Source organism: Chroicocephalus ridibundus, chromosome 7 (assembly GCF_963924245.1).
Source record: "Chroicocephalus ridibundus chromosome 7, bChrRid1.1, whole genome shotgun sequence".
NCBI lineage: Eukaryota > Metazoa > Chordata > Aves > Charadriiformes > Laridae > Chroicocephalus > Chroicocephalus ridibundus.
The window spans coordinates 55,554,896-55,581,439 of NC_086290.1; the positions used below are offsets into that span (position 1 = coordinate 55,554,896).

At 47.5% G+C, this 26,544-nt stretch overlaps 1 protein-coding gene across 2 annotated transcripts in view; it reads right to left on the bottom strand.

Annotated features, from left to right (window-relative positions):
- Positions 1-821: 821 nt before the first annotated feature.
- The window catches only part of RPA1 (replication protein A1), a 43,676-nt gene continuing 17,953 nt past the window's right edge, over positions 822-26,544 (bottom strand). The window contains exons 15-17 of one of the 2 annotated variants that reach the window (XM_063340367.1): positions 26,400-26,507; positions 22,571-22,657; positions 21,189-22,204 (exon numbers count right to left, since the gene is read on the bottom strand). In XM_063340367.1, coding sequence (XP_063196437.1) covers positions 22,100-22,204; positions 22,571-22,657; positions 26,400-26,507 — 300 coding nt within the window. In that variant the 3' untranslated portion in view covers positions 21,189-22,099. Of the gene's footprint in view, positions 983-21,188; positions 22,205-22,570; positions 22,658-26,399; positions 26,508-26,544 lie in introns of those variants that run through there. The other variant, XM_063340368.1, reaches the window with a different exon arrangement.

A 26,544-nucleotide genomic window follows, 5' to 3' on the forward strand; every position in this document is an offset into this window, starting at 1 on the left:
TCTGAGCAACCTGATCTAGTTGAAGATGTCCCTGCTCACTGCGGGGGGGGTTGGACTAGATGGCCTTTAGAGGTCCCTTCCCACCCAACACATTCTATCATTCTATGATCTCACAGAACCACAGAACGGCGGGGGTCGGAAGGGACCTCTGGAGATCACCCCATCCAACCCCTTGCCAGAGCAGGGTCACCCAGAGCAGGTGGCACAGGAACGCGTCCAGGCGGGGTTGGAATGTCTCCAGAGACGGAGACTCCCCCACCTCTCTGGGCAGCCTCTGCCAGGGCTCTGCCACCCTCACAGCAAAGAAGTTCCTCCTCATGTTGAGATGGAACTTCTATGGTCAAGTTTGTGCCCATTGCCTCTTGTCCTGTCCCCGGGCACCACTGAGAAGAGCCTGGCCCCATCCTCCTGACACCCACCCTTTCAGTATTTATAAGCATTGATAAGATCCCCCCTCAGCCGTCTCCAGGAAGGGAGATGGTAACTCTCAAGATCAGCGAGAGAGGAGGGAAGCGCGCGGGAGAGGCAGGAGCAGCAGGACAGAGAGGATACGTGCAGGCTGGAGCGGGTGCGTTCAGCCTTGTAGAGGGGGGGGACAAAAAAAAAAAAAAAAAAAAAAAAAAGGAAAGGTGGTCATATTTGACTCAAGAATGAAGGAAAGACAGCTGAGAAATTATTAGAGGCAATTATGTGAGCAGAGTACGTGAAAAGTAATCCCAGCTGCAGGGAGCTGGAGGGGGGAAGAAATCGTGATGTGATTCAAGGGGGCCCAAGAGAAAAAGCGCAAGAGCGGCAGTGACCTGGTTTGCAGCTGGATCCATTTCTATTTCTGCTCGGATGCCGGAGCCGAGCCTCACCCGGCGTGCTGGGCTCTCCGACGGCTTGCGTGACTCCTTCCCTGCCTGGTGCAAGTGTCGGGCACGTGCGTGTTCCGCGCCTCATCTGGGAATGGCGTCTGCCTTAGCAGCCTGCACAAACGCAACTGCAAACAAAAAAACCCAATCCTCCATTAACACGAACCGTTCTCCTTCCAGCGGAACTATGTTTTTCAGTCCAGTATCATCCCCTGTCCCCGGGTGTCAATATTTGTCACATATGCTAATCACTTCATTTCTGTTTTCTCTCTTATTTTCCACATCCTCGCCAATGAAAGCTAATTCGTTGTGCTGATTCTGATAATTTCGAGTCATGCCACTAAATACAGCGATTCTCGGATTCTTTTTTTTTTCTTCCCCCCCCCCGCTGTGTAACTTCCCCCAAGTTACGCTGTTTACAGAAAAACCAACAGCAGCTTCAAACACCGGGGCAAGAAACCAAAAAGCGGCTCCTACATCAAGTCAGATCCCAGCTCCTCAGGCTTCCAGCACATCTCAACACAGAACTAGAGCAAAAGGGCAGATTATTTAAAGCCATTGCATGTAGGCCAATTTTCACTGCAGTTCCTTTTGGCTCTGATTTTCAGGCCCCAGTGGAGTGGTGAAGTCATGAATAAATGCAAGTAAACTGAGCTTATCCACTCTTATTTTGAGCGGTGGAGTTTACTCGCCTCATGCTGCTTCAGCTGGAACACCAAAAGGTAAGTTTAAAGGGAAAAAAAAAAAAAAAAAAGGGAAAAAAAAAAAAAAGCTGGGGGGGGAAGCGGGGGATAATCTCCCGCTGCCCTCGCCTACAGCGAGTCCAGCACGGAGCGAAGGCAGGGCCGGGATGCTGCAGACCTGCGGCGTTTCACGCGCCGGCTATCGACCGTCCCCGGTTATCTCCTGATGCTGCGGAGGGGCTGGAGGTGGTGTGTCCCCCCGCCCCCAGCCCCGCTGTGCGATGGGCAGGGTGAGGGTCCCCCTGCCCCCGCCGCGCAGGAGGGATTTACGGCGGGTCCTAGCCTCAAACGCGGCTAGCAGAGAGCCTCGCGCGAGGAGAAGACGCCCTCAGACGATACTCCCCATCAGAAGGCAGCGTCCGGGTGGAGGAGGGCGGGATTTCTGACCGCAAGCTACGTTACAGCCTTCCAAATTGAAAATAAATAGAGCAAATATTTGAGGGTTTAAGAGGTCAGCGTTAGCCTCGGAACACTTCACCTGGCCATCAGCGTCCTTCTGATTAGCAAAGCAGGACCAACGACCCAACGATGCTCACCTGAGGACTCTCCCAGGGACACGGCAAGCTGAAGACGCAGACGCTTTCAGAGCTGGCCGACTACAGCACTGCAAGGGTCGTGTCATGAATTAAATATGCTAAATACCCTATTTTGCTCCTCAGATCTGGGGCCGTACTTGCCCACTCGCCTGGTTTGTCCAACCTACGAGCTCCTCTGAGATCTGCCCCAGAGCAGCAGGGCCTGCGGAGACCCACGTAGACGGGATCTGAAGTCTACAGAGATAAATCCATTATGATTATCACATCAGGGAAAAAAAAAAAAAAAAAAAGAAAGAGGAAAGACACCCTGCCATCTTATCTCCCTGCAAGCAACCCTTCCGCTTAGCTCTGACCATAGCGGAGTGACTGCCGCACTTGTCTCCTCGTGGTCAAAACAGCAGCCGGAGCCAGTTTCCTCAAAGTTAAAAGAAAATAATAATAATGGAGTCCCCACATTCCTGCTGTGTTTATAAAGAGATGTTTTCTTCCTGAGCTATACAGCATGGCGGGCTTAATCTGAAATTTCTTTCTAATCATAGCGGGAGTCCCAATTAACGTGTTGGGTAATCGTTCAAGTAGAACTGGAGTTCCGCGGCTGCAGCAAGGCGAGGAAAGGCACAGGACCGGGGTACCAGGGGATGGGCAGGGGACCAGGAGCACACCCGGGTGCCGCCGGCATCCTCGCACCCACCGCCGGGGAAGGGGGGCAGCAGCTCCCCCTCCACGCTATTGACGGGTCCCCGAGCTCCCCAGGCATCGGGGACGCAGCAGCTCCAAGAAAACCCACACGGCGAGGGAGCCAGCGCAACCGGCACGCCGCGCAGCGCCGAATTGCTTTTCCGTGCACCTTCCCAAAGGAAAAAGAAAAGAAAAGAAAACAAAACAAACCCAACCACCATCACAGTCGCTCCTGCTTCCATCTGCAGGCGTGTAATCCAACACATGTGCTTCCAGCGCGCAGGCCCGGGGGGGGACGGGGACCTGGCTCTGACCTACTTTCTTTTGTTGCTGGAAGTGCTGATGTCTCTGCAGAATCCAGCGAGCAGGCAGGAGCCGGGCGTAAGGGTCTGGCTTCACCTCTGCCTTACGCCGCTCCTTACATCACCGCCATGGCCAATTCCAGCCCCAATTAGCCTCGATTTACACCGGGTCCCGGGCAACGGGACGCTTCGACCTCGTCCTGCCTGCGAGCAAGGGAAATCGCCGTCTGTCAGGCAGCGGATTTTGGGCACGCAGGGAGGGGTTACCTGCAGCCTCGGGAGCTAAACGCTATACTTTTACCCGGAGGATGCCGCTGCGGTCAGCACACCCCAACAGCTTACCCAAAGCAGCACGCAGACGGCCTGGCTAACTATTCTTATTTTTATTATTTTTCATTCACAAGGAAGTTGGGTGCGAGTTAGGCACCGCGCTGGCCTGGAGAGCAAAGCTCTTTAAAATCCAACCGTATTACACTCAGGGTGGATCCCGTCGGCAAAGCGTTAGAGAAACGGCGGGCAGGCGAGCTCCGAAAAGGCGCAGGCTTCCTCCTTCCGAGAGAACAGGTCCCACCCTCCTCCAGCATCTCCTGTCAGGATGCTGAGCCGCAGCCCTGAGGTTTGGGAGTTACAGGCTCGCTGCAGTCGCTGGGGCTTGTATAAATTGGTCTTCAGAGAAAACCAGCTCCACCGCCGTACGCAAAAACCACTCCTTAGTAACCTACTAAAGAGCTTCCCTTCAATTCCTCTTCCCTCTGCTGCCGGGTACCCGGGATAAACGTACTGCCTTGATTTTGCAGATTCGGAGATAAAAGGGTGTTATGTTTCACTCGCATCCTTCAGACCTTGGGAGGCGGTTATTTGAAAGAAGCCTTCCCTTCTGCCACGGCTTAAGGACGGACCATTTTAATTGATTAGCTTGCCCATTATGGGTAAGCAGAATAACAGCCTGGCAATTGAACGTGGGTCCTTGAAATGCAGAGAGACATCAGCCTGCAGTGCATTTGCAAGCCTCAGGGGCTAATTTCTGCCCTTCCTGCTCTTCCAGTCTCTCAGCCTGGGATTTACCTAAGCACACTGGATGCGCCTCTACACCAGGCGGGGTTGGGGTTGGGGTGGGGGGGAGGGAATTGCTTCGCGCCCCACGTTCAGCCAACAGATTCTAATGATAAAACAATTTCAAATCCGCACTTTTGATTAAAATCAAAGCCATGGAAAAATCAGGCTGAGGTTCATCTAATGAATTTTCTTTCCCAGACTTTAGCTGAAGCCTGCCAGGGACTAAATCCAAGGGGGTAAAGCTAAATTTGACAGTCTGAGAGTCGTCTTCACCCCAACTCCTGGAGCAGGCTTAGCAGTATAAACAAATCTGGCGTGGCCACCACGAAAATAATCCCATTTATTTAGCAGCAACAATCTACTGGGGAGAGGATAAGAGGCATTTGAAGACAAAACCAGCAATCTCAAACCGCATATATACGAAATTAAAGGACGTAGGTAATTAATTGTTTGATAAGATAATAAAATCTGCGCTAAGCTAGGGCCATATGAGTCAGAGACATCAGAGGGAGAAAATATGTTCATCACTCAGTCCACCTCTTTACCAACACATATTTTCTAGCATTTGTCCAGTGTAGGTTTTTGTTTTGTTTTTTTTTTTTTTTTTTAAGTCAATGAATCAACTTTTTTGATATTCAGCCCAACGCCAAACAGGAGCTATTGGCATTTGCCGAGGATGAATAACTAACTAGTAACGGGGCGGTCTCGTGAGATGGGCCAGGAAAATCCTGGGAGAGGTTCCCCCGGGACACAGCCAGCTCCATCACGCTACCCTCTTGCTTTCTAAAAGAACATATATACCTACGTATATATCTCTCGTTACGCCGATGACAGCCGCCCATCCTTCACCTCGCCGCCGATGCTTTTTTGCCTGCTGCTGCCATCTCCCCTAAATACCAAGTGACTTGTTTTGAGAAAGCTCATTTCTCCCGGCACCCTTACCTCACTCTTAGCAACCTGCTATTTAAAGTCACAATCTGTTGCAGCAAACCAGCTTAGGAGCGTATAAACAAGCTGTTATGACCCCGCCGCAGGAAGGGGAGGAAATGGCCTATGCTTTAAAGTCAGCTGCCTTCAATAATTAGAAGCGAGTAGACAAACATGAAAGCAATGATGCTTCAATGTTCTGTTATTTAAAGGGTACGCCGGGCGCTCAAGTCCCTCGTTACCACCCAGGTATGCGGATCCCATGCAATTAGTCAAGCAAAGAAGAGCGTCACCTGCCACGGGAGGGGGGTCGCAAGCGTTTTCACCATGGCTGTCACTGGAAGAAGGACGTGGGGCTTTTTTTTTTTTTCTTTTTCTTTTTAAACCCATCTTTGTTTCTTAGCACGCAACATCAGCTGCTTCTCACATCAAAAACCCTGAAAGGTTTTTATTAGTCCCAATGCTCTGCAGAAGAATTAAGGGGTAAAGAGCGCCTATGTTCCGCTCTGTCCCAAAGAGCGGGAAAGGGAGGAAAATTAGCTCTTCCGCGGCAATACGGCAACGTGCGCGTGCCTTGCTTAGACCTTCGGCAGCGGCTGGCGAAGTGAACGCGTCCACACGCGCCACACTGCCTTTGCAAAGGAGCAGCTTCCACGTTATCGGCCTGAGAGGGGGAAGCTAAAGGTCCCACGGAGAGCACCGGGAACGTTTCTCGTGGAGCCGGCAGCAGAGGAGACGCTCTCCTCGCGGAAGGCAAAGCGGGGCTCTGCTTCGTTCCAGCCCTCCCAGATGGGAAGCAGAGAAAAAGGCAAAATCAGCACTAACATCACACCTGGGAAGCTTAACAGCGCTGCGCGGTTTAAAACCGAACGGGGCGCGCATCTCCCACCAGGCTGCCGTGACATTACGCTCGCAAATAACCCTCGAGTGCTTTTAGGGTAAAAGCCTGAAACTTGTTTGCTGAGGGACTCGTTCGCATCAGCATCCCGAGCAGGGAGCCGACTTCTTCAAAGCAGTGCTCTTCAGGGAAACACAACGCCACGGAGAGCAGGCGCTCGGCTCTTCCAGGAGAGATTAAAGAGGAAAATTAGCGAAGCTACAGTTTATGCCCATACCAATAAGAGCAGGCGTTTACCAGCGCTTAAATAATTAAAAAGATTTTTCACTAGTGACCAGGTTGTCACTGACTCATCCCGCAGCCACCCGTGGATGCAGGCAGCAGAGTGACGGCTGGGGGATGGCGCCCGGGCTCCGCTCCGAGGGCGTTCGGCAATCCCGGTGTTCCCAGCACAGCGAGCTGCAGGGAGGAGGAGGAGGAGGAGGAGGAAGAGAGGAGGAGGAAGAAAGGCTGGAGGAAAAGCCCCCTTCTTTCCCCAGGAAGCACCGACATGATTTCCTCTGGGATGGGACCCAAGGTTTGTTTGGAACAACCTTTAAGCTAGACCACGTAATACCGGCTACATTAAAATGCGGAGACTTTGGGAGCAATTATCCCAAAAAATAGCACGTCAGGCAGCGCAGTGCAAGCAGGCAATTAGGCTGCATGTTAAGAGGCAGAATCCAGGCATTAGCACACAAGCCGGCGCGCGCGGGATGCGTACCGCATTTAGTGTATTTACAACACATGACCTAATAGTAAAAGCAATAATTAGCTACTATTAATACCGATGGAAGAAAACAGAAGGAAAGGGAAGCCGCAGAGCCGAGCCCAAGTTATTTATACAGAGGTGGCTAACGCAAGCCGGGAGTAAAGATGGCACGGCGTTGCGGCGCGAGCGCGCTCGTCCCAAGCCCCAGCCATGGAAAGTGGGGGACGGGATGGTCCAAGGACGAGGGACGGTCTTTGGAAGCCTCTGCAGCTGCGTCACGGGCGCTCCTGCTCCTGCCGGGAGGACGGGTACTCCAGGCGGGAGGAGGCGGATCCGAGTCCCACCTCCATCGCCGCTCCATGTGCCCAGCTCGCACCTAAGAGCCGCTTCTCTCCGCGGAGAACCTCTCCCGGAATTTCCAAACGCCATTTAAGTTCATACGCAACCCCGCGGAGGGCGAAACAGAAGGATGACATTCCTCCCTGCCTGCCTCCCTCCCTCCCTCCCTTTCCTTTTTACTTATTCCCAAATATTTCCAGGCAGCCGGGCAAGGCAACGACCGCAATGATGCGAAGCAACGCAGCGTCGTCTCCCCGAGCAAGAAACGGGACTGGCTCGAAGCTTTTGTTAGAGAGAAGAGGGTGCTTTCGTAACACGGCCCTTTGTTCTGCCGGAGGAATTCAACCGCTATAAATTCGTTCCCCTGGTAAATGCGGCAGTTATCAGGCATTTTACCACGGGATTCCTGGTCTCCTAGCGAAGTTAAATGCAGTGCCATTACAGCAGCACTTTAACGTGTAAATATTACATTCCCGGTTCTTTAGGAGACGTTCATTTAGTGAAACAAAATCCTGCTAGTAAAACACCTGATCAAACCCTTCAGCCCAACTGGCCCAGTAATTGCTCCAGGACTGGAGGGAGTCCAATGACTGGTTGCGATTTATGACCACTTTAGGGGGAAAAAAAAAAAGTCTACCTTGAAGCATCCGCTAAGGAGTGAGTTGTAGATGAGATCATGGAGTCCATTTACATCGCAGCTTTCTATAACGTTAAGTGGCCACTAATTCGTGCTGAATTCCTTTGTAATTCTGACGGAATCGCATCTGACAATCACATAAATAGCAAAAAAATTCCTCGGGAATAATGTTACTACAACAAGGAGTAAAAAGGCAAAGGAATGATTCATCTTTCATGGTGAGACATGCCCTTTTCTATCATCTCTACTCACCCAAAATAATTCGCCCGGCCCAAATTTCGCAGCCAGGGCTGACAGCCACCAAGTTGTAAAGGGGTCGCTCTCCTGAGCCACCACCAAACCGCGGCTGCAGTTCGAGGGGAAATACAGTTAAAACACGAAGCTGTGAGAAAGCATAAGGACAATTAAGCAACGAGATGAGCCGCCTGGGGGAGGCTGCAGGAAAACCTTGATGAAGCTTTTCCTGCAGGCAGGGGGCTGCATTAAATGACCATCATCTCCGCTGTTATTAAAACTCCAAGGGTCGCGGTCGGAACCGGCCAGAGAGAACGGATGCGAAATATGACCATTTTAACTCTTTAAATTCAGCATGGAGAACGGGGATTAGAAAAGGTGGGGGGGGGGGGGCGGCGAAAAGACGGACGATGCGGGAAAAAACCAGTCGTAATCGTATCAGAAGCCTACGGTCCAGCTGGAGACGTGGAAAATGGCAGATCCAGGTTCAGAATAATGTCAAAGAGTCGGAGTGGTGGGATCCCTACAGATTTTAAGGGGTTTGGTGCTTTCTCCTTCCTGCAGCGAGGGTTCCTCCTCTCCGTGCTCTGGAGCCAAGGAGTAGAGGTGGCTCTCGGCATCCCTCTGGCTCCAGAGAGCAAACGGGCTCGTCCTGCCCTGGAAGGAAAGCGGTTCCTTCACTCCCAACACCACCACCCCGCTCCAAAAGGGCTTTAATTAGAAAGGCCACCATCCATCGGCATTTGAAGAGCACCAAAAATTGAAACGCCAGCTGAGGTCGAGCCTGCAGAGGGACAGCTTTGGGGACAGCAGATTCCCCTCCTGCCTCCGCATCGTCCCTCGGAGAAGAAATGCCTGGGGACATCTCCTCGTCTTGCTCCATGGACCTGGAGACGGCGAAAAAAGGAGCCGTGTTGCGCCTGCCTCAATTAACCAAATAGCTTCAAACTTTGTTATTTGCCTGGCACCAGTAGAAACAGGGCCCATATGCTGAACTAGAACAAGAACTTGTTTGAGGACTTGCTGCCTCAACCGTTGAGATGCCAAAAGCCAGATGGGGGATTTATAACAGCGGGAGGCTGGCTTCCCGGGCAGGGGCAGCTCCAGCACAGCGTGTTCCTGGAGCCAAGCGACAGTCACCAAAGCTGCGGGAAAGGGTTAAAAATAAAAGCGAGCAACTTTCTTATCACGCACTCCTCGCCTTCCACTAAATTAACGTCGGAATCAGAAATCAGACGACGCTCCAGGCTGCCTGAAAATTGTTTTTACACTTCTAGTACGCCCGTGGCCAAAACCTAGACAATATACGTTCGGTGTGAGGTGATTATTTAATGAATTAAAGGCGCAGATGCATTCGGAGGAGCCGAAGCTCCGTTCTGCTGTTCTCCTCCCGAACAAAGACTTCAGGACCAGCTTCGCCCATCACTCCAAGAGCAACAGCATCACTGAAAAGATGCTCGGGCTGATGCCTCCGCTCTTCGGGAGAGCAAACACGCCCGCCGTCTCCGGTTTGGGCTAAGCGGCGTGGGTCTGATGCCAGGCAGCGGGATATACAACGCGAAGTCCCATTTTCAGATTCCCGTCGGGCGCGATCGTGACGGGTTGGGAGTAGCAGCAGCAGCAGCATCTCTCCTTAAGGCCGTTAATAAAGTTCACCTTCACCAGCTAAGCCCGTTCCTCTTTCCTAAAGACTGGAAGAGATTTCATAGCAGATTCATCACCTCCACCCTTTAATTCTATTTTTGGAGTCTATTGAACTTTTGCATATGTTGAAATGAAAAGAGTCTATATTAACACAACCACTTTTTTGTTACTGTAATGAGAGCCTTGAAACCACCACAAAGAGAAACATGCCTTTTAGCAGCTGAAACAAATTATTACAGCAACTGAGTCTTAAAAGGAATTTCAAGTAAAAATATAGTATTGCATGAAGTTGTTATGGCAACTGATGTTGTAGAGTAACTGCACTGGGGCAAGTTTTCCTCCTTCATCCTGCTCAGCAAAGTCTGGGAAAAACTTTGTGATAAAATTGTGCCTTAATTAGTCAAATAAGTCATAAATATAGCGTATCCCAAAATCCTTAACATTCCAGCCTCATGCAGTCTGCGTGCAGTTAGGCTACTAATGAGAAAATATATCTACTAAAGCCCCACTTACCATTAAAAATCCCATCCAATATTTTTCTAATACAATTTATCAATTTAAACACATTGCACAATGTAATATTCTGCAGCATTCCATTAATGTGATAAATAGCCAGGGAAAAAAACAAGGGATTAAACATACCGTAATGTAATCTAACAGTATTTAAACATAAATAAAAACTTAAGCGGGGAGGGGGAAGGATACCGTATTGGAGAGCAAAACAGAGCGCAAGTCCGGCTACGGCGCTCCGGATCGGAGTATTAATAGGACAAGAGGAAGCGGAGCAATGAGAAATGACAGTCAACTTCAGAGGATATAAAATTTCCATTAGGCTTTGTTATAAGATTACATCAAAGCAGTTCCTATGTTTTAATCTGGGGGAAGAGAAAGCAGCGACTTGGGGTCTGTGCCTGGGGGCTGCCTCTGTGTACTGAACCAGACAGTTTGCATAACGAACAATTTTTATTCAATCAGGATTTGAGCAGAGATAGCTCCCACTCAATGGGCCCTGGCACAAATGGGCTGGGAAATTGCTGCTATTCTTCAAGCTCCACCTGCTGGCTCCGGATGAAGTGCCGGTGGCTTTCCCGTAAGGGCCAGTTTTTGGGAGGGACACCAAGTTAAAATCCTTGCCTTAAATTATTGGGATTAAAAAAAAAAAAAAAAAAAACACAAAAAAAACCCCAACAAAAAACCCCAACAAAAAACCAGGCCAGGTTCTGCACTTCTTGCCTTTCTCAGTTAAAAAAAAAACACCCAACAAACTACCAAACCAAACCCCAAACCAACCAAAAAAAAAAAAAAACAAACGCCAAGCCACAAAAACACCCCAAAACTTCCGAAAAATACAAAATAAAAATAATAATATATATATAAAAAAACCCCAAACCAACAAAACCCAAAACAAACGAAAAAAATCCCCCCCAAAACCCTAAAACTCAAACTCCCAGCCCCTGTTTCTCTTGGGCCGCACCAATACTTTTGCCGGTTGAAGTGCGCTTAGGCGGATCTCGAGCAGCAATGGTGCTCCTCGAGCTATACGAAGCGCGGGAGCCGCCACGACCTGCCCGCTGGCAGCCACCCGCGCAGCGAGGGGACCCTCCCGCGCTCCCGGCGCAGCCAGGGACGTCGTTCCGTTTAGCTTGCGCCTTCCGCGCGGCAATTACTTATTTAAATCTTACTCTGCCGGTTGAGAAAACGCACTATGAACAAAGGTGGGTTTATGCAGACAATAGCTGAGCCGCTCAGGGTTTTTTTGTTGTTGTTTTTTCTTTTTTTTTTTTTTTTTTAAAAGACGGGCGCACAATGACTTATCTCCCAGGATGAACAGCTCTTATGAGAGAGCAGAAACAAGGTTTTATAGCCTAAGCCCTAGTTTCCGAGGGTTATTCCGGTGGCTGCGCCGCCGGATCACCTTCAGCTTTAGCAGCGGCCCGGAGCTCGCTCGCCCCGCGGCTGCAAACCGGGGGCCGCCAACGGCTTTAGGGAGAGGAAGAGCCCAGGAAAGCACGTGGCTGCACCGAAACCCTTTTGCTAAACCTCTAGGATGAGGGTTTGAGGGTTTCAAATATACACCTGGTAATTCAGAGTTAATTACCGCCGGCATATTCCAGACATTTCTGCCAGCACCTCTGGATTCTGCCTGTCGATGAGGCGCCGCGGCTGCTCTCCGGCTCGCAGAGAATTTAGCTTCCTGCCTGAACCGGGCAGGCTTTGCTTCTGACTGGCACCAAATCCCTTCTTCCTTTTTCCCCCGAAGAAAAATAGCTACATTTTAATCTAGACCTTCCAAAGCTCCTGCCATGCCCGTGACGTCCTGAATGCAGAATTATTGCTTTCCCTGGTTTTTGCTCATTTGTCTGGTAGCCTGGAGATCGTCGTCTCCCTCAGCCCCGGTACTTTTTTGGCTCGATCCAGAAATATTCTTTTATGAATTCGCCTGACAGCGATCCAAGGAGAAGGGCGTGTTGGAAGCTGATGCTGATCCGGAGAGACGGTTCTTCGGTTGGAGCGTTCCCGAGGCCCTAATGAACTATTGGCAGAAAGGGACTTCGGTAGGGCAATTAAAACTCGCTTCTGCGGGACGCAAAGGAGCACGACGACACGTTAACTGTGCCAAGAGCAGGGGAAGGTGGATTAACTCAAGGAACACAAATCGGTGAGAGAAGCCACTTCCTTTTTTTTATCCCCCTCCCCGCAAGCCTTACACATTAAGCAAAGCCGAAATAATGAATATGCATCGCAAGGTGTTTGCTACAAGCCCACTTAGAAAACGCAGAGCCAGGAACTCCTGGAAGGGGGATTTATGGTTCTGCAAGCTTGGATTGGGATGAACGCTCCCCGCCTTGTAGACACTGAGCACCCACCACAATAAACTACCTCTAAAGTTTAGTTTCAGGAGCAACCTTTGGGGGAAATGCTAAATTATCCACCTTAGGTTTGGAAAATTCAAGGAGAAACTGAGCTGGGAGAGGGGACGTGGGGCATCTCCCAGCTGAGATCCCCAAAGTCCTCGAAATACTCCAAAGAATAGGAGGCAAAGCATGGGAATAGGCTGCTGCTTGGGGACCGGCCCCGTCGTTAACACCGGTGTCCTAGGAAATGACATTGACAGGGATCATTAAAACACTGTGATGTTAACGGGGGGGGCGGGGGAATAATAAAATATCAGAAGTTAAGTATTAAAGTTTCACAGAGAAGTTCAGATTCATTGCTTCATCTTTTTGTATGCGTTTCCCAACAGTGACTGAAGTTCTAATCAAATGGTTGCTCTTTATTTCTTAAAAAGAAGAGGAAGAAAAAAAAAAAAAAGTTCCCCTTTTTTCTTAAATTTTGCTTAGCAGTGAGCGCGCTCTCCCCAAAACCCGATGCCAGAGGAAAGCGTAACGAGAGCGAGCCAAGCCAAGCTTTCTACAAGGTGAAGGCGGCTCCTGCAGCTTTCGCATCAGCAAGAGCCGGGGTGATACAGGCTTCCCGCTGCCTTAAGGGCTGACGCTCAAGGCCACGTCCGCTGTCGGGCAGCATATTAATGCCATTTCTTTCTTCAAACCCCATTAAGTCCATACGGCTTCACGGGAGAGGTTTGAAAATTAAGATTTTTGCGTTTGGTTTTTTTTTTTTTTTTTTTTTTTGGGGTCTTATTAATCTCTTTGCAGAAGGCGCACGCGTGGCGACGGCACGGGAAATAGGTTAAGGCTCCCAATAAGCTGAATGAGTTACAGGAGAATCAGGCAAGCGCGCTGACAGCCGGTTATTGCGACTCCTCGGCTTACGGGCTGAGGTACGAGTACGAAGGAAAACTGCAGGATCGAGTCAGATAAAACGAATACGTTGGTTTCGACTAGTCTGTAAGGAAGGGTCAAGTATCGGCTCGTTGGCGGGACCCGCTGCCAACGCGCAATGACGGGCTGAAGCAAAGGAGGACTGACATCACCTCGCCAAATTATAAATTCTGCTTCCCAATCTATCTGAATGGATTAACCTCAAAACATGAGATCCGGAATTTAAAGATTCAGAATTCAGAAGCTATTATGAGTCAAGAGCAGGAATTAGCATTTGAGTTATAAATATGCTCTAACAAACTGACAGGAGTCGGCTTGCTGTTCCTTCCCTTTCTTTTTTTTTTTTTTTTCTTTTTGAAGATGGTGGCATCGGGCTGGCAATATTTACAGATACAAACCTGGAAGTGATTTTCACATCCCGGCTGGATGTTAACGACGGGGCTTGTTGGAAGAACACCGCTCCTCGGCTTCTAACCGGTCCTACGGGGCAGCGAGCCATTATGGCCAGGGAGGGTGTCCCTTCCCGGCACAGGGGATGGGGTTTTTCCAAAGAAAAAGCACTTTCCCGGGACGCGGGATGCCGCCGTGAGCTCCTACAGGTCCTCACCTACCCAAAAGGCAGGCGGGAGAGAGGCAGACACAAGCACACCCTGAATAAACAGGAGCCACTAATATCAGAGAAAATCTCCAGGCAGTAAGTAATGAAGGCACTAAATAACTGTACCCGCTATTCGGATTTTCTGCCAAACATTAGCCAATTTAAAAGGCAGCAAGAGGCCTTTTACACGGGGAGAATTTCTTTTGAGCGCCGACTTAAAAGCTGAAGTTTGGCAGGAAAGTGTCTCGAGAAGGATGGGGGAGAGGTAAAAGCCAATTTTACCTGGTAATCTGCTACACTGTTTGTGTCCTGCCCAGACCACGCTTCATGCATTACCAACGCGCCGCGGCTCTGCCCTGCGCCGGGGGAGCGGAGGAGCTAATGGTTTCTATTACAGGCGGGAGCGGAGGGTGGCTGTGGCACGCACATCTGTCTGCAAAATAGATGTGAGCTTTGGAGGGGAGGAGGAAAAAAAAAAAAAAAAGAAAAGAAAAAAAAAAACCAATAAAAAAATGCCGAAAACACCTTCGTTCCCCAGCAAACGGGGGACGGCAGCGGAGATTTTTCGGGCCCCCCCTCCCCGTCGGTGACAGGCGGGTGATTGACAGGGCTGGGAGCTGAAAGCCGGCACGTGCTCCCACTGTAAATAGTGATGCTTAAAAGCAGCAGCCCTAACAGAATATTGCCCAGACTTCAACTCAGTTTCTCTAATGAGGATTTCCACACACACACACACAAAGAGTCTACACATTCCCCGTGCAAAGGGAAAAAAAACCACAGCAACCCCACAAAACAGCTAAATAAACAGCTGGTGAAGTGAAATACGAGGTTAGAGCCCTCTCTGATTCAAGAGAAGATTATTAAAACAGCTATAAAGATGGTGTTGGCATCTCTTGAAATGAGTTTGTTACATTCAGAAGAGGCAGTTACACATGACAAACCATTTTCTGTTTAATTAGAGGGCTCTGTGTGGAACACTTCCAGGCGGAGGAGGGGAGCAGATTGCTACCCAGCATCTCAATTACGGGACAGCGCCTGAACGATTCAACGTGCAAATGCTTTTAACTGACCGCAGGGAGAAGGAAGAGAAAAGGAAGAGAAAAGGAAAAGGAAGAGAGAAGGAAGAGAGAAGGAAGAGAGAAGGAAGAGAGAAGGAAGAGAGAAGGAAGAGAGAAGGAAGAGAGAAGGAAGAGAGAAGGAAGAGAGAAGGAAGAGAGAAGGAAGAGAAAAGGAAGAGAAAAGGAAGAGAAAAGGAAGAGAAAAGGAAGAGAAAAGGAAGAGAAAAGGAAGAGAAAAGGAAGAGAAAAGGAAGAGAAAAGGAAGAGAAAAGGAAGAGAAAAGGAAGAGAAAAGGAAGAGAAAAGGAAGAGAAAAGGAAGAGAAAAGGAAGAGAAAAGGAAGAGAAAAGGAAGAGAAAAGGAAGAGAAAAGGAAGAGAAAAAGGAAGAGAAAAAGGAAGAGAAAAAGGAAGAGAAAAAGGAAGAGAAAAAGGAAGAGAAAAAGGAAGAGAAAAAGGAAGAGAAAAAGGAAGAGAAAAAGGAAGAGAAAAAGGAAGAGAAAAGAAAAAGGCTTTGTTTGTTCAGCGGGGTTAAGGAATAGGAGCTTTTTGCTAACCTTTTTGCAACCAAAGTTGGGCTTTCTCGCAATACATTATTGCGAAAGGTCTATTTCTGCCCCAAGAATGGCTCCGACTTGCTGGCTGAAAGCAACTTCTATGGGGGAAACCACGACAGAGATACCCCCGGCCGCCCAGACCCGCTTAAAAGCTTTCGATTCTTCCAAACCAGGTAAAATAATACGCGGTTCATGAATAGAGAAGGACCTCGGTATTCACACCAAAGCGCCGAAAGTAAGCAAGCGTGGAAAGGAAATTCTAGCTAATCCAAGTTAAATATAGGTTATGTTAGCTGCATTTTACAAGCACTGAGAATGTTATTGGAGAAAGCTGTCATTTTTAATGACAGCACAAGCTCCAATTACCAGATAGCTGATACACTTGGGATTTGGAAGGGTTTTTTTTTTTTTTTTTTTTAAATCACTTGAAATCTAAAAAAACCTTCATTATCAGCTTCTGAGCTGGATGTAAATAACTTCACCTGGTGCTAAGAAGTTTAACATTTCACAGGGCACACGAACAACTTAAAGCCATTTCTAAGTGTAGCTTCAGCTTCCTGGCAATTTAAACACCGTTTACGGCAACTTGAGCCGCAGCAGAGGAGGGGAGGCCGGGCTGGAAGCAGAACCAGCCAGAGAAGACCAAAGCTCCGGGTGATGTGGAGACCCAGAGGTCAGCCAAAACGACGGGGATCAGCCCCCCCAGGAACCTGGAGCAAGGCAGGAACACACACCGGGCTGCAGGTCAGCTCTCAGTGCAAGGAGAAGATTCAATCATGCTGCTCGGCTTCAAAAAAAAAACCAAACCACTTTAGCTTGGAACAAACCCCACGTTATCACCTTGAGCCTCGACCAGAGCACACGCTCCCCGAGCGCGCCCAGGGGCTGCTTTAAAAACACAAACGCGGCTCCACCGAGAGGAAATCCTCTCCGGCATGGTACCCTCCCAGGGTACGACGATTTCCCACGTTATCGTCGCTCGCCGAGATTCCCAAAACCAAAAGCGAGCCCCAAAAGTCTACAACCGTCCTTCCAAAAAGCTGGAAGAGTCCGGTTTGCCAGCGGCGAGGAGCGGCTAGACGGACGCTCCGTCTCCCAAATCTCAGGCGACGGGCAGCAAAGCTGAACGCTGGAAACCAAAGCTAAATGCTGGAAACCAAAGCTAAACGCTGGAAACGTTCATTTCTCCCCTCCCCTCCCCAGCTAATGTGAAAGCCTTACAGTCAGCAAGAAGAACGGCAGCCTCCTGGCTTGTGGCAAGCAGAAAGTGGGATTGAATCATTACTTGAAGAAGAACGTGTTTCGGTGGCTATAAATAAAAACCTGCGAGGCACGTTGCCAAAGAAGCGCAAGTCAATACAGCTTTTCTATATGCGCTGTCAAACTTTACTTTTAGACAGTATATTAATTACATAGTCAATAACTGTGGGTTTCATTAGTGTATTAAATACCTCAATCAATAATATTTATCCTTCTCAGAGACAGTCTTCACCAAAAAAATAAAAATAAAGGGAGGAGTGTTTTTTTTTTTTGATCCTGCAGTTCAAAAAGTCAGCGCAGCGTACCGGCAAGGCTTTAATGGAAAACATAAAACACTGGAAACAGACAAAAATCGGATTATTACTCTTATTTTTCAGCCTTTTGTACAATAAGCCATGAGGGAATTCCAAGAGCTAAACTGATGGCAAAAAAATTAGATTTCTCTCTCTTAATTGCTCAACGGTGATGTCAGAGTGGACATGACAAACGGTCACAGCTTTCCTTTCTCCATCAGAGAAACCAGCAGCCCGGCTCCGCTCGGCCAACTTTCCGAGGAGAAACCCCGCAAAGAACCCATTTCTGGTGCGTCTCCGCGCCGCCGCCTGCTGCACTGCAGCTTTCCGGGTGCCTTGATCGTAACCTGGGAAAAACACATCCCGAGGAGAAATTCCAGACTCCGTGTGGGACCTTCACCGAGCCCGAAGGAAAATCACGTCGGGCAACAGAAAAGGAGCTCAGGAGGATTATTTTTTTTTTGTCTTTTAAAAATCTCCCTTTAAAGGGCAAGAGGTTTGGGACAAATTAAAAAAAATGCCTTTGCGAGTATCCAGTTTATTTTAAATAACTTGCAAGAACAGTTATACACAAGGACGGAAAAAGAGAAGTACTACAAGCAGCCCCGAAACACTCCCAAAGGCACGCTTTTGGCATGGCACGGAGGCTGGATTTAACAACAAATCAATGCACTATAAACAGGAAAAAACTAAAAACAAACAACACCCCGCCCCCCAAACACAGACACCTAAGTATTCAAATAAAACACACAGAAAAATGCGTAACAGTCCTCACGAAAAAAAGAAAAATAATCCATCTGGCGAGTCAAACCACCTTTTGGGTTTGTTTTTTTTTTTTTTTTAAATGTGCGTATGAATGAAACGTAAAAATATAAACATGAAAAAACAGACTGGGAAAAAAAAAAACAACAACAAACCAAGAGAAGGTCTGTGGGCCTCTTGCGTCCTTACAGATAATACATTAAAGAGAATTTCCACTCCTTGTAATGAGATTACTGATATTTACTGCGCGACTCCGATACTTGTAATGCATAATGTGCTGCAGACCCCTCCCCTCCCCTCCACACGGGCTTTGGAAGTCGGCAGCCTGCTCCCTTTCACGTTTTCGGGAGCCTTTCCTATAAAAGCGATATAAAAAAATTTCTCTCTCTTTCCCATCTGAGCCACCTAAGCAGCCCCTCGGCTGCCCGCGAGGCAACTCCGGCCGTGGTGAGGACGAAGCCCTTCGGGGCGGCCGCTCTTCTCCGAAGCGGTTCCATCAAGGGCCAGGATAAAAAAAAAAAAAAAAAAAAAGGCAAAAAGGAAAGATGACGAAAGAGGACGCGGAAGGAAAGTACGTCCTCCTCCCCCCCTCAAGATGTTATGCCGTATCTTGGGCAGCAGATGCAAATACCACCCAGAATCAAAACATCAGACTCATCGACTTCCACACTCATGCCCGGTGCACTAAAAGGACAATCCCGTGGTGCTGGAACACGGAAGCCCACACGCGCGCGCGCACACACACTCATCCAAGCTGCCAGGCACAGCATACAACCAGCAAACACACGCACCGCGCTCGCTGCCGAGCCCAGCAAGACCACCGTTTATTTTTTTCCAACAGCTCTTAGAATATATTACTGCTCAAAGCTTTATTGGGGGGGGGGGGGGGGGATACCCAACCACAACCAACCCCACCTGATGCACCTTAAAAACTCAAAGGGAATCTCCCCTCCAGAGACTCATAAGGGTCACTAACACTTAATTTAAACTTCCCGTAGGCTGAAAACATCGTTAAATCGTAACAGTGGGGGTTAGCACAACCAGCAAACTAGGCGAATGCGCGCTCCCCATCTTCCCTGGGCCACGCAGAACGCGCTGCTCTCCCGTAATTGCCCTCGCACCTGCCTGTTCAATCCCAGCAGCCTCCCCATTCCATCTTCGCTTTGCACGTTTAATTTAAAGCAAAACATTAGCAGCCACGGGAATCTTCACCTTGGCAGAGATCTAGTTGTGAAGGATTCCGGCGTCCTTTCAATTGAGCAGATACACATTCAGCCATCCCGCCCGGATAATGGTTGAAGCCATCCGGCAATAACCTGGACGCTAGCAGGGGAGATTTATGATGAAGGGAAGGAGGACACCGGCTTGTTTGCCAATAATCCCAATTAGCATTGTGAGCCCACTCACTTCTCCTTAATTAGCACAGTCAGAAGAGCCCAGAGCATTCTGAAGAGTCCCGTTTGCCATAGCCGGTGTCAGCACCTACAGGGATATGCCAGGATTTGGCCGGTTAGCAATGGGGTGGGAGGAGAGAACGGAGACACCTCCACAGCTCCCCTGCCCTCGCTCCTCAGCTGCTTCGGAACCCCACTTTTTCCTGATCGACTATTTATTAACCTGTTACCTTCAACAGCGCTAGCCTAGGATGGGGGGAAAGGAAGCAAGAGTAGATATACGCATAAATATTTTATATAAGTGGGAAATCATATCACACGCCACCCCCCCCCCCCCCCCCCATCAGGATTCATCCTGCTAAATTAGCTCTTCCAGGCCCCTCCTAAAAAAAGATCTCCATTCTCCTACTCAGCGGTGTAGTCCTCCTCTGTGCTCGCCCCAGCTGAGATTCTTTTTTGCACGGATACGTAGCAGACCAGAACCGTACGCCGCATTCGAGATGAGATCTCGCAGCAGAGCCTTATATAATGCTATGGTGCTTGTACAGCTCTACTAGAAATACCTTGCCTTCCACAGCTTGATGTTTTTATCATATACTAGCTGATTAAAGCATGATTAAAACCCTCCAACTCTTCAGTCACTAATGAGCATCCACTTTATGGCAGAGGGTGGTGGGGTTGTTTTTTTTTTTTTTATTAGTCCTCAAATAAATGACTTTTCTCACAAACTGTTTTAAGTTGATTTTCTGTTCCAGCTCTCAAGGTCGTTCAGCTGATCCCGTAAAATACCTTAATACTCTTGAGTATTGATACCTTCCATCTCTCCTGCTCTGGCTGATGGGCACGGTAAACCCAGCCAGAGGGACGCAGAGCGATTCCCTCTGGGAGAACGAGCTGCCCCAGCAGAGGCGGGTGCGCGACATCGTCTCGTAAAGCTGCCAGCAAATCCCTACCGACACGAACGCCCATAAAACCACTTCCTAGTCTATACAGGCACGAGAATTGGAAACAGCCCCCAGGAACATCTCGCGTTACCACTTGCTACCAGTCCCCTCAAAGCGGGATGGGGGGGACAGGAAGGGAGGAGCAGAACCAAAAGACTGGTTAGCAGAGTGGAAAGATAGATTATCACCGCTAACCTACCATTTGTCAATCCAGAACCGTGCTGAGGACTGTAATTTTCTAGTCAACGCTTTATAAGCAAGGTCAGAGGGAACAAATACTTCCATAAAAAAAAAATTCAAGACATCAGCAGAAGAACCCAGTCGTGATCCTCGGAATCCAAAATAAAAGAGGAAGGGGTTGTTTGTGCAATTAATGGGCCCAGAATAACGTCCTTCACGTCCATCAGTGGAAGTGGCATTTACAGTTCCTAAACATAAAGACTTAAGATGACAAACAGGAAATCAGGGGAAATAAAAGGGCACGAACTGAATACATGAAGAAGCACTGCTCCAGAGAGCAAAATAAATAAATAAAGTTCAGCTTTGCTACCAGAGACCCACTGCAGTATTGCCTGGATGCTTGGAGCTGTGCAGCAAATGCCAAGCTGTGAGCTGCAGCCAGGGAACACATAATTAATGTGATTAGGAGCACACAGAGCTAGCATGCTCTGCTGACTGAAAAGCCCAGTAGCATAATTACTGTTTTCTGTACTAGCTCTATGTCTGAACAAATCTCAAAGCCTGGTTAGTTTTAGACTGCTGTGTAAACGTCAATAAAAATCCCAGAAGTGCCAGCTCATCAGCATTCTCAGGCACAGAAATGGTGAAAATATCACTGCGTTTCCATGCTGTTAACATCAGGCAAAGAAGTCTCCATTCTTCAGCCTAACCTTAAGAGTTTGTAATAAGGTAACATCTCCCCCAAGTGAATGCTTATTATGAAAGCTAATTAATTGCTTTCCGGTAATGAGAAGTCTTTGGTGTTCAAAGAAAGCAAAATTCACTACACAGGAATTAAGCAGTGTTTATTGAAACAAAGCTCCCCCCATTTAAAGACCTGTTTCTGATTAATGTCATTACAAACAGAACCCAAGAAGCTGAACATACAAACATACAAAACACGTATAGGAAGGAAACGTATGCTCAAACCAGTCAAAAACCCATAGTATTAATTGAAGAGAAAACTAAAGCAATGCTTTGTAGTTGCCTAGATTTCCCTGGGGGATGGAGAGTCAATGCTTATCTGCCTTCCTCAGAAGAGACAATTTTGATTAATATCAGACCCATCTGACTCAGTCTATTAAACCCTGAAGGAAGGATATTCTTCAGATATAAGAGATAGGTCTTTGATTAATAATTCAACCATATTGCCATTCCAAGCATTAACAACTGCATGGCACCTGTGGAAAGGGAAAACCTTTGAATTCTATGGAAAGGAACTAACTTGCGCTAATAGACCTGTTCTCCTTCGTCCATTATCCGAAAGCTGCGCCGCACTGTTCCTCCTGCCCTCTGCTGAACAAGTCAAAGTGTCGAGGTTGTCATTAATTTCTTGCAAAGACGACATGATGGTTATATAATTCAGCTTTACATACAGTAAGAAAGCAAAGTTACTTCAGACATGCTGAATGCTTTGTCTAAAGATCCTGGCTATCTGTCTAAAGACTCCTCTTTAGCGCTGTAGTAGAGCACAGCAGTCTACAATATCGTGGCCGTTAAGAGTGCACTCTTACCTACCAGGGGCATATCTTCAGAGAAGTGCATTAAATCACTTAGCCCACTACGCTGGTCTACCATGCATGGTGTAACTAATGCCAAGTTGTCACACACAGGGTGGGGAAAAAGTCAGCGTAATATCATCTCTTGAGTTTTTCCTGGAAGCTCTGGCTTCTCTCAGTCAGCAGCAGCCTCCCCACTATAGCTGAGCATTTCTCCTGATGCTTGCGATCAACCTCTTGCTGTAGTCTCTGTAGTTCACAGGTTTGACGTCCACTGCTGTAGCCTTAATACGGGATTCATCCTGCGAAAGAGAAACACGGCATGTAAAAGAAGAACGCGAAGCACTCCAGGCTTTTGGTTCTAACCTCCTTCTGCCCCAAGTGACTTATTGCTCTCGGTATCGGGGTTGGCTGGGGGTGCAAAGTTGCCTCCCAGAGCAGCTGTGTTGTTTTCATTTGAAACAAGCCAGGCTTGATGAACCTGAGAGGGAGCAGTGTTAACGACAGCGCATCCCTCCTTCGGTGCTCAAGACTGACGGTATTTGTGTGAGCAAGTATCTCTGGAAACTTCTCCCCACAAACAGAAGAGGAGGAAGCCACCTCCCATGGAGACAAATAAAACTACAAAAGCCACATGCTACGTTCTTTGTCTTTTGGGGGATACTTACGTTGTAAGTCTCCTGTTTTACTCGGATCTTGAACTCGTACGTGTTGAAGTTTGCATTTTGGAACACTTCTTCAAATGCCTGCTCGTTCTGTGAGAAGGACAAAGACAGCTATCAGCTGCAGACACTCCCGGCTTCCAGCAGTACCGTGAACTTTCAGAACAGCTCACCTTTTGCTGATGTTGGCAAAACGGTGGAATCATGTAGGCAGAACTGAATCTTCCAACAAATTTTAGATGCCAAAACCATAAAGTTTTTAAGAAAAAAAAAAGTGTAGTTCAAGGTGAAAAGGTTTGAGCTACCTAAACAAAATAACCTGCAGTTGCACCGAATCTGCAACCAAGCGTACAGAATGAGAATACCACAAGTCTACACAAGATCCTCTTATGCTGCTGAACTGGCTAATTCTGATGCTCTGGTATCATCACAAACACTTGACAGAGTTAAATATTTCCCTATTAATTGTCTTGTTAGCCATTCTGTTTCTCTGCTTCTCCATCAAGGCTATACGTACCCTTCACATCCTGACACAGACCGATTTAAGAGAATGTTCTATAAAAAAGTGGATGCGTGTTTTGAACGTGCTTTTATAACCACTAGAAGACTGTCATATTTATAACATAAGCTGCTTCTAATTACCATATGAACACTAAACATCATCGTCATTTATAACAGACAATTTGTCAAAACAGTAGAAAAGAAGCAGGCAAGTTTTGGAGACTGTGGAAAAAAGTTTATTTTTGTAAAAATACGGATTTTTTAAAAATAAGAAGTAAAAACCTTTGGCATTCCACAAAAATCCTGCAGCCCCATGATGATCCCGACAAGTAATTATTAATGCTGTAATCTACCAGATGCACTTGACTTGATCAGTCACTCCAGCAGCAGACAGAGCATCTGATCTGGAATTGAACCCATCTCAGTTTCACTCCTATTTCCAAGTGTTACATCTGCTGTTTTTAAATGCGCACAGCACTATTTTACCCTACACAGCGATCCTCCGAAGGTTTGGAAAAGCACAACAAATGAAGGTGAACAGGAGTAGCTAGTTTCATAGACTGCAAAATTTAGGCATATCCTTCCTGAATATTAAAAACTCCTCTTCTGACCATCGTATGGATTAGAGGATAAAAAAACCAACTCACTCAATAAAGCATTTGGCTTCTGTTGCCAGCTCTGCCACAAACTATGCTAACCATTAGTGAGTGGAAAATGCCATTAGCATACCAGTCGCTGCCACCCTACGTTATCTCCTTTGCTAACACACACAGTGGAGAAGTAGATGAAAAACCGTGCATGCGTATCTACGCTGAGCGCGGTCACTGCCTGTATGTGGACTCAATACCTACTGGGAGCAGCGGAAAGACTCCCACCATCTTCACAGGACACTGCATCAGGTCTTCAGAGAAAAAAACACTACGAAAAGCTTACTGAAAACGCATCAAGTACCATTTTTAAAGGCTCGTAAAAGTGTCAAATCAAAACCAATTTCTCCTGGAGCACAAAGCATTCCCGCTGAAGGGCTCATTCCATATTATGTTCCATTTTCTATCCTCAGCCATTTCCATTAGGCAGCTCTTCAAAAGACATTACATGTTTGTACTGCTACATCGGATCTGCGGTATCTCCTTCCCCATCCAGGTCTCTTCAGCATTAAAAGTGACTATGAAATTTTGTCTGAACTCTAGCAGAGATTAAGCATGAAGTACGAAAACATTGACAAGTTAAGAATGTCTGAAAACGCAAAAGCACAAGCATATCTAATTCAAATGCCCTAGCAATACATCTTCTTACAGAAGAGAGGTGTCCAGCCTTCGTAATATCACAAAGCCTTTTAGCATCCCCAGAACCTTAGACAGCCAAAGAGCAGGAAATTTCCTAAAAACATTCTTGTATGCGAGCTACGGGAAAACCAGGGCTACAGCCTCAACAGTCCTTCCTGCTTCATTTCCTTCCCACAGCCAAGGACTGCGTTAACCGACAGCTGCTGTACCTCTGGAGCGCTGGTGTCAACCACCCTTAGCCTGGCAGCACAGCAACGCTCATGTACTTCAAAAGCTTATTATGCTTTCTAGATCGTCATTTCCAAAAAAAAAAAAAAAAAAAAAAAAAAAAGGACCACAACAAGCCCCCACAGATTTTATATAGCAGACAACTTAAAAAAAAAAAACACAAACAAAAAAACCCAAACAACAACAACAAAAAAAAAAAAAATCAGGAAAATATTTTGGTAGGAAGAAAGGAAAATGCAGCAAAGAAGCACATAGTGACAAAGGGAAGAAAATACTGTCTGTTAGTCTTTAATGGCTTACAACCTTAAAAGCCATTCTAATCTGCCAAAGAAAGATCCCTTAAGCATCTCTGCCAACGACTCATTTTACATGTCATAGTTTTCATATGACCCACAAAGTTTCTAATTATATTTGGGGGGGGGGGGATAGAGCCTTCAGAAGTGGGCTAACACGCATCAGTTCAAAAAGCTTCCTGCCTACTTATAAAGATACATACAAAGCGTTCTGGGACTTTTTGGTTTGGTAAACAAATTTTTGGAACACATTAGGGCTAATGTTGTTAGCATTTCTTGGCTAAAACAGTTTTTTTTTGCAGATTCTTCCAATCTAGGTAGAATGATAAAACAGTCTGTCCTTTCTATTGGAGTCAACGCGTGTTAAAGCTGTCAGCCCTCTAAAGGCTGTAGTACTACCGACAATTAATCAGCTGTCTTTTGAGGTCCAGGTGATAAGGACAGGCTGATCTCCAGCTTCTAACAGCCAAAAGAGCTCAGAGGTAGACAGACTGACTGTGGGAGCAAACTAGGGGGGAAACCAGGCAAATCTCTGTTCTCCAGGCAGATGGCCCGTGGAAAATAATCCTGAGGAGAGTAAACAAGTCCCTGCCAAGAACTTCAGGCTGGAGAGAAGCAGCGATTTGTGAACTTATAAAAGATATTGAAGTCCAACATCTGGAGAACAATCTGGGGCTGCCAGGCCCCTGAGCTGGCCTATCACTCAGGGAATGGGCAAGATCAAATTCCTGCCAAACAAAGCAAAATATCCCTTCCTTTCATCTGGCACTTCTGTATTTGTTTGAATCATTGAATCATAGAATTGTCAGCGTTGGAAGGGACCTTAAGGATCCAACCCCCCCTGCCGTGGGCAGGGACACCTCCCACTAGATCAGGTTGCTCAGAGCCCCCGTCCAGCCTGGCCTTAAAAACTTCCAGGGATGGGGCTTCCAGGCCCTCTCTGGGCAACCTGTTCCAGTGTCTCACCACCCTCACGGTGAAGAACTTCTTCCTAACGTCCAGTCTGAATCGACCCATCTCTAGTTTTAATCCATTCCCTCTAGTCCTACCATTACCCGACATCCTAAAAAGTCCCTCCCCAGCTTTCTTGTAGGCCCCCTTAAGATACTGGTAGGCCACTATAAGGTCTCCTCGGAGCCTTATCTTCTCCAGACTGAACAACCCCAACTCTCTGTCTGTCCTCATAGGAGATGTGCTCCAACCCTCTGATCATAATGCTGTTAAATTTCCACAGCAACTACATGAACATAACCCCCTGCCTTTGCCACCTCTGCTGGCTTCAGAGCGCTATACGTGCGCACACGGGGATGAAATCATGCCCTCTCATGGATCAGCACTGGCGTTCCACACACACACACCTCTTACATCTTTCTTTAAGTTGCCTTCAAAGTCAAGATTACAAGTGTATTTCCTTACCAGGTGGATCAAAAAAAGCAAGACATTTCAGGGCAGCCCAACAACAAGATGTGTGAAACACAGTTCAACTTCTAGACATTTACTAAAAATACAATAAGCTAATTGACTGACCTTTTCCTTCAGTTCTCCCAGGAAAGCTGCGTTTTGCCCAAGAATGAGTTCTGCTGTCTCTTGGAAACATGTCAGCCACTGATACTCTAGACTGTCTGCAATGGTCACCTAAAAAAACCCAAGAAAAAACCAAAAGGTCATTTCA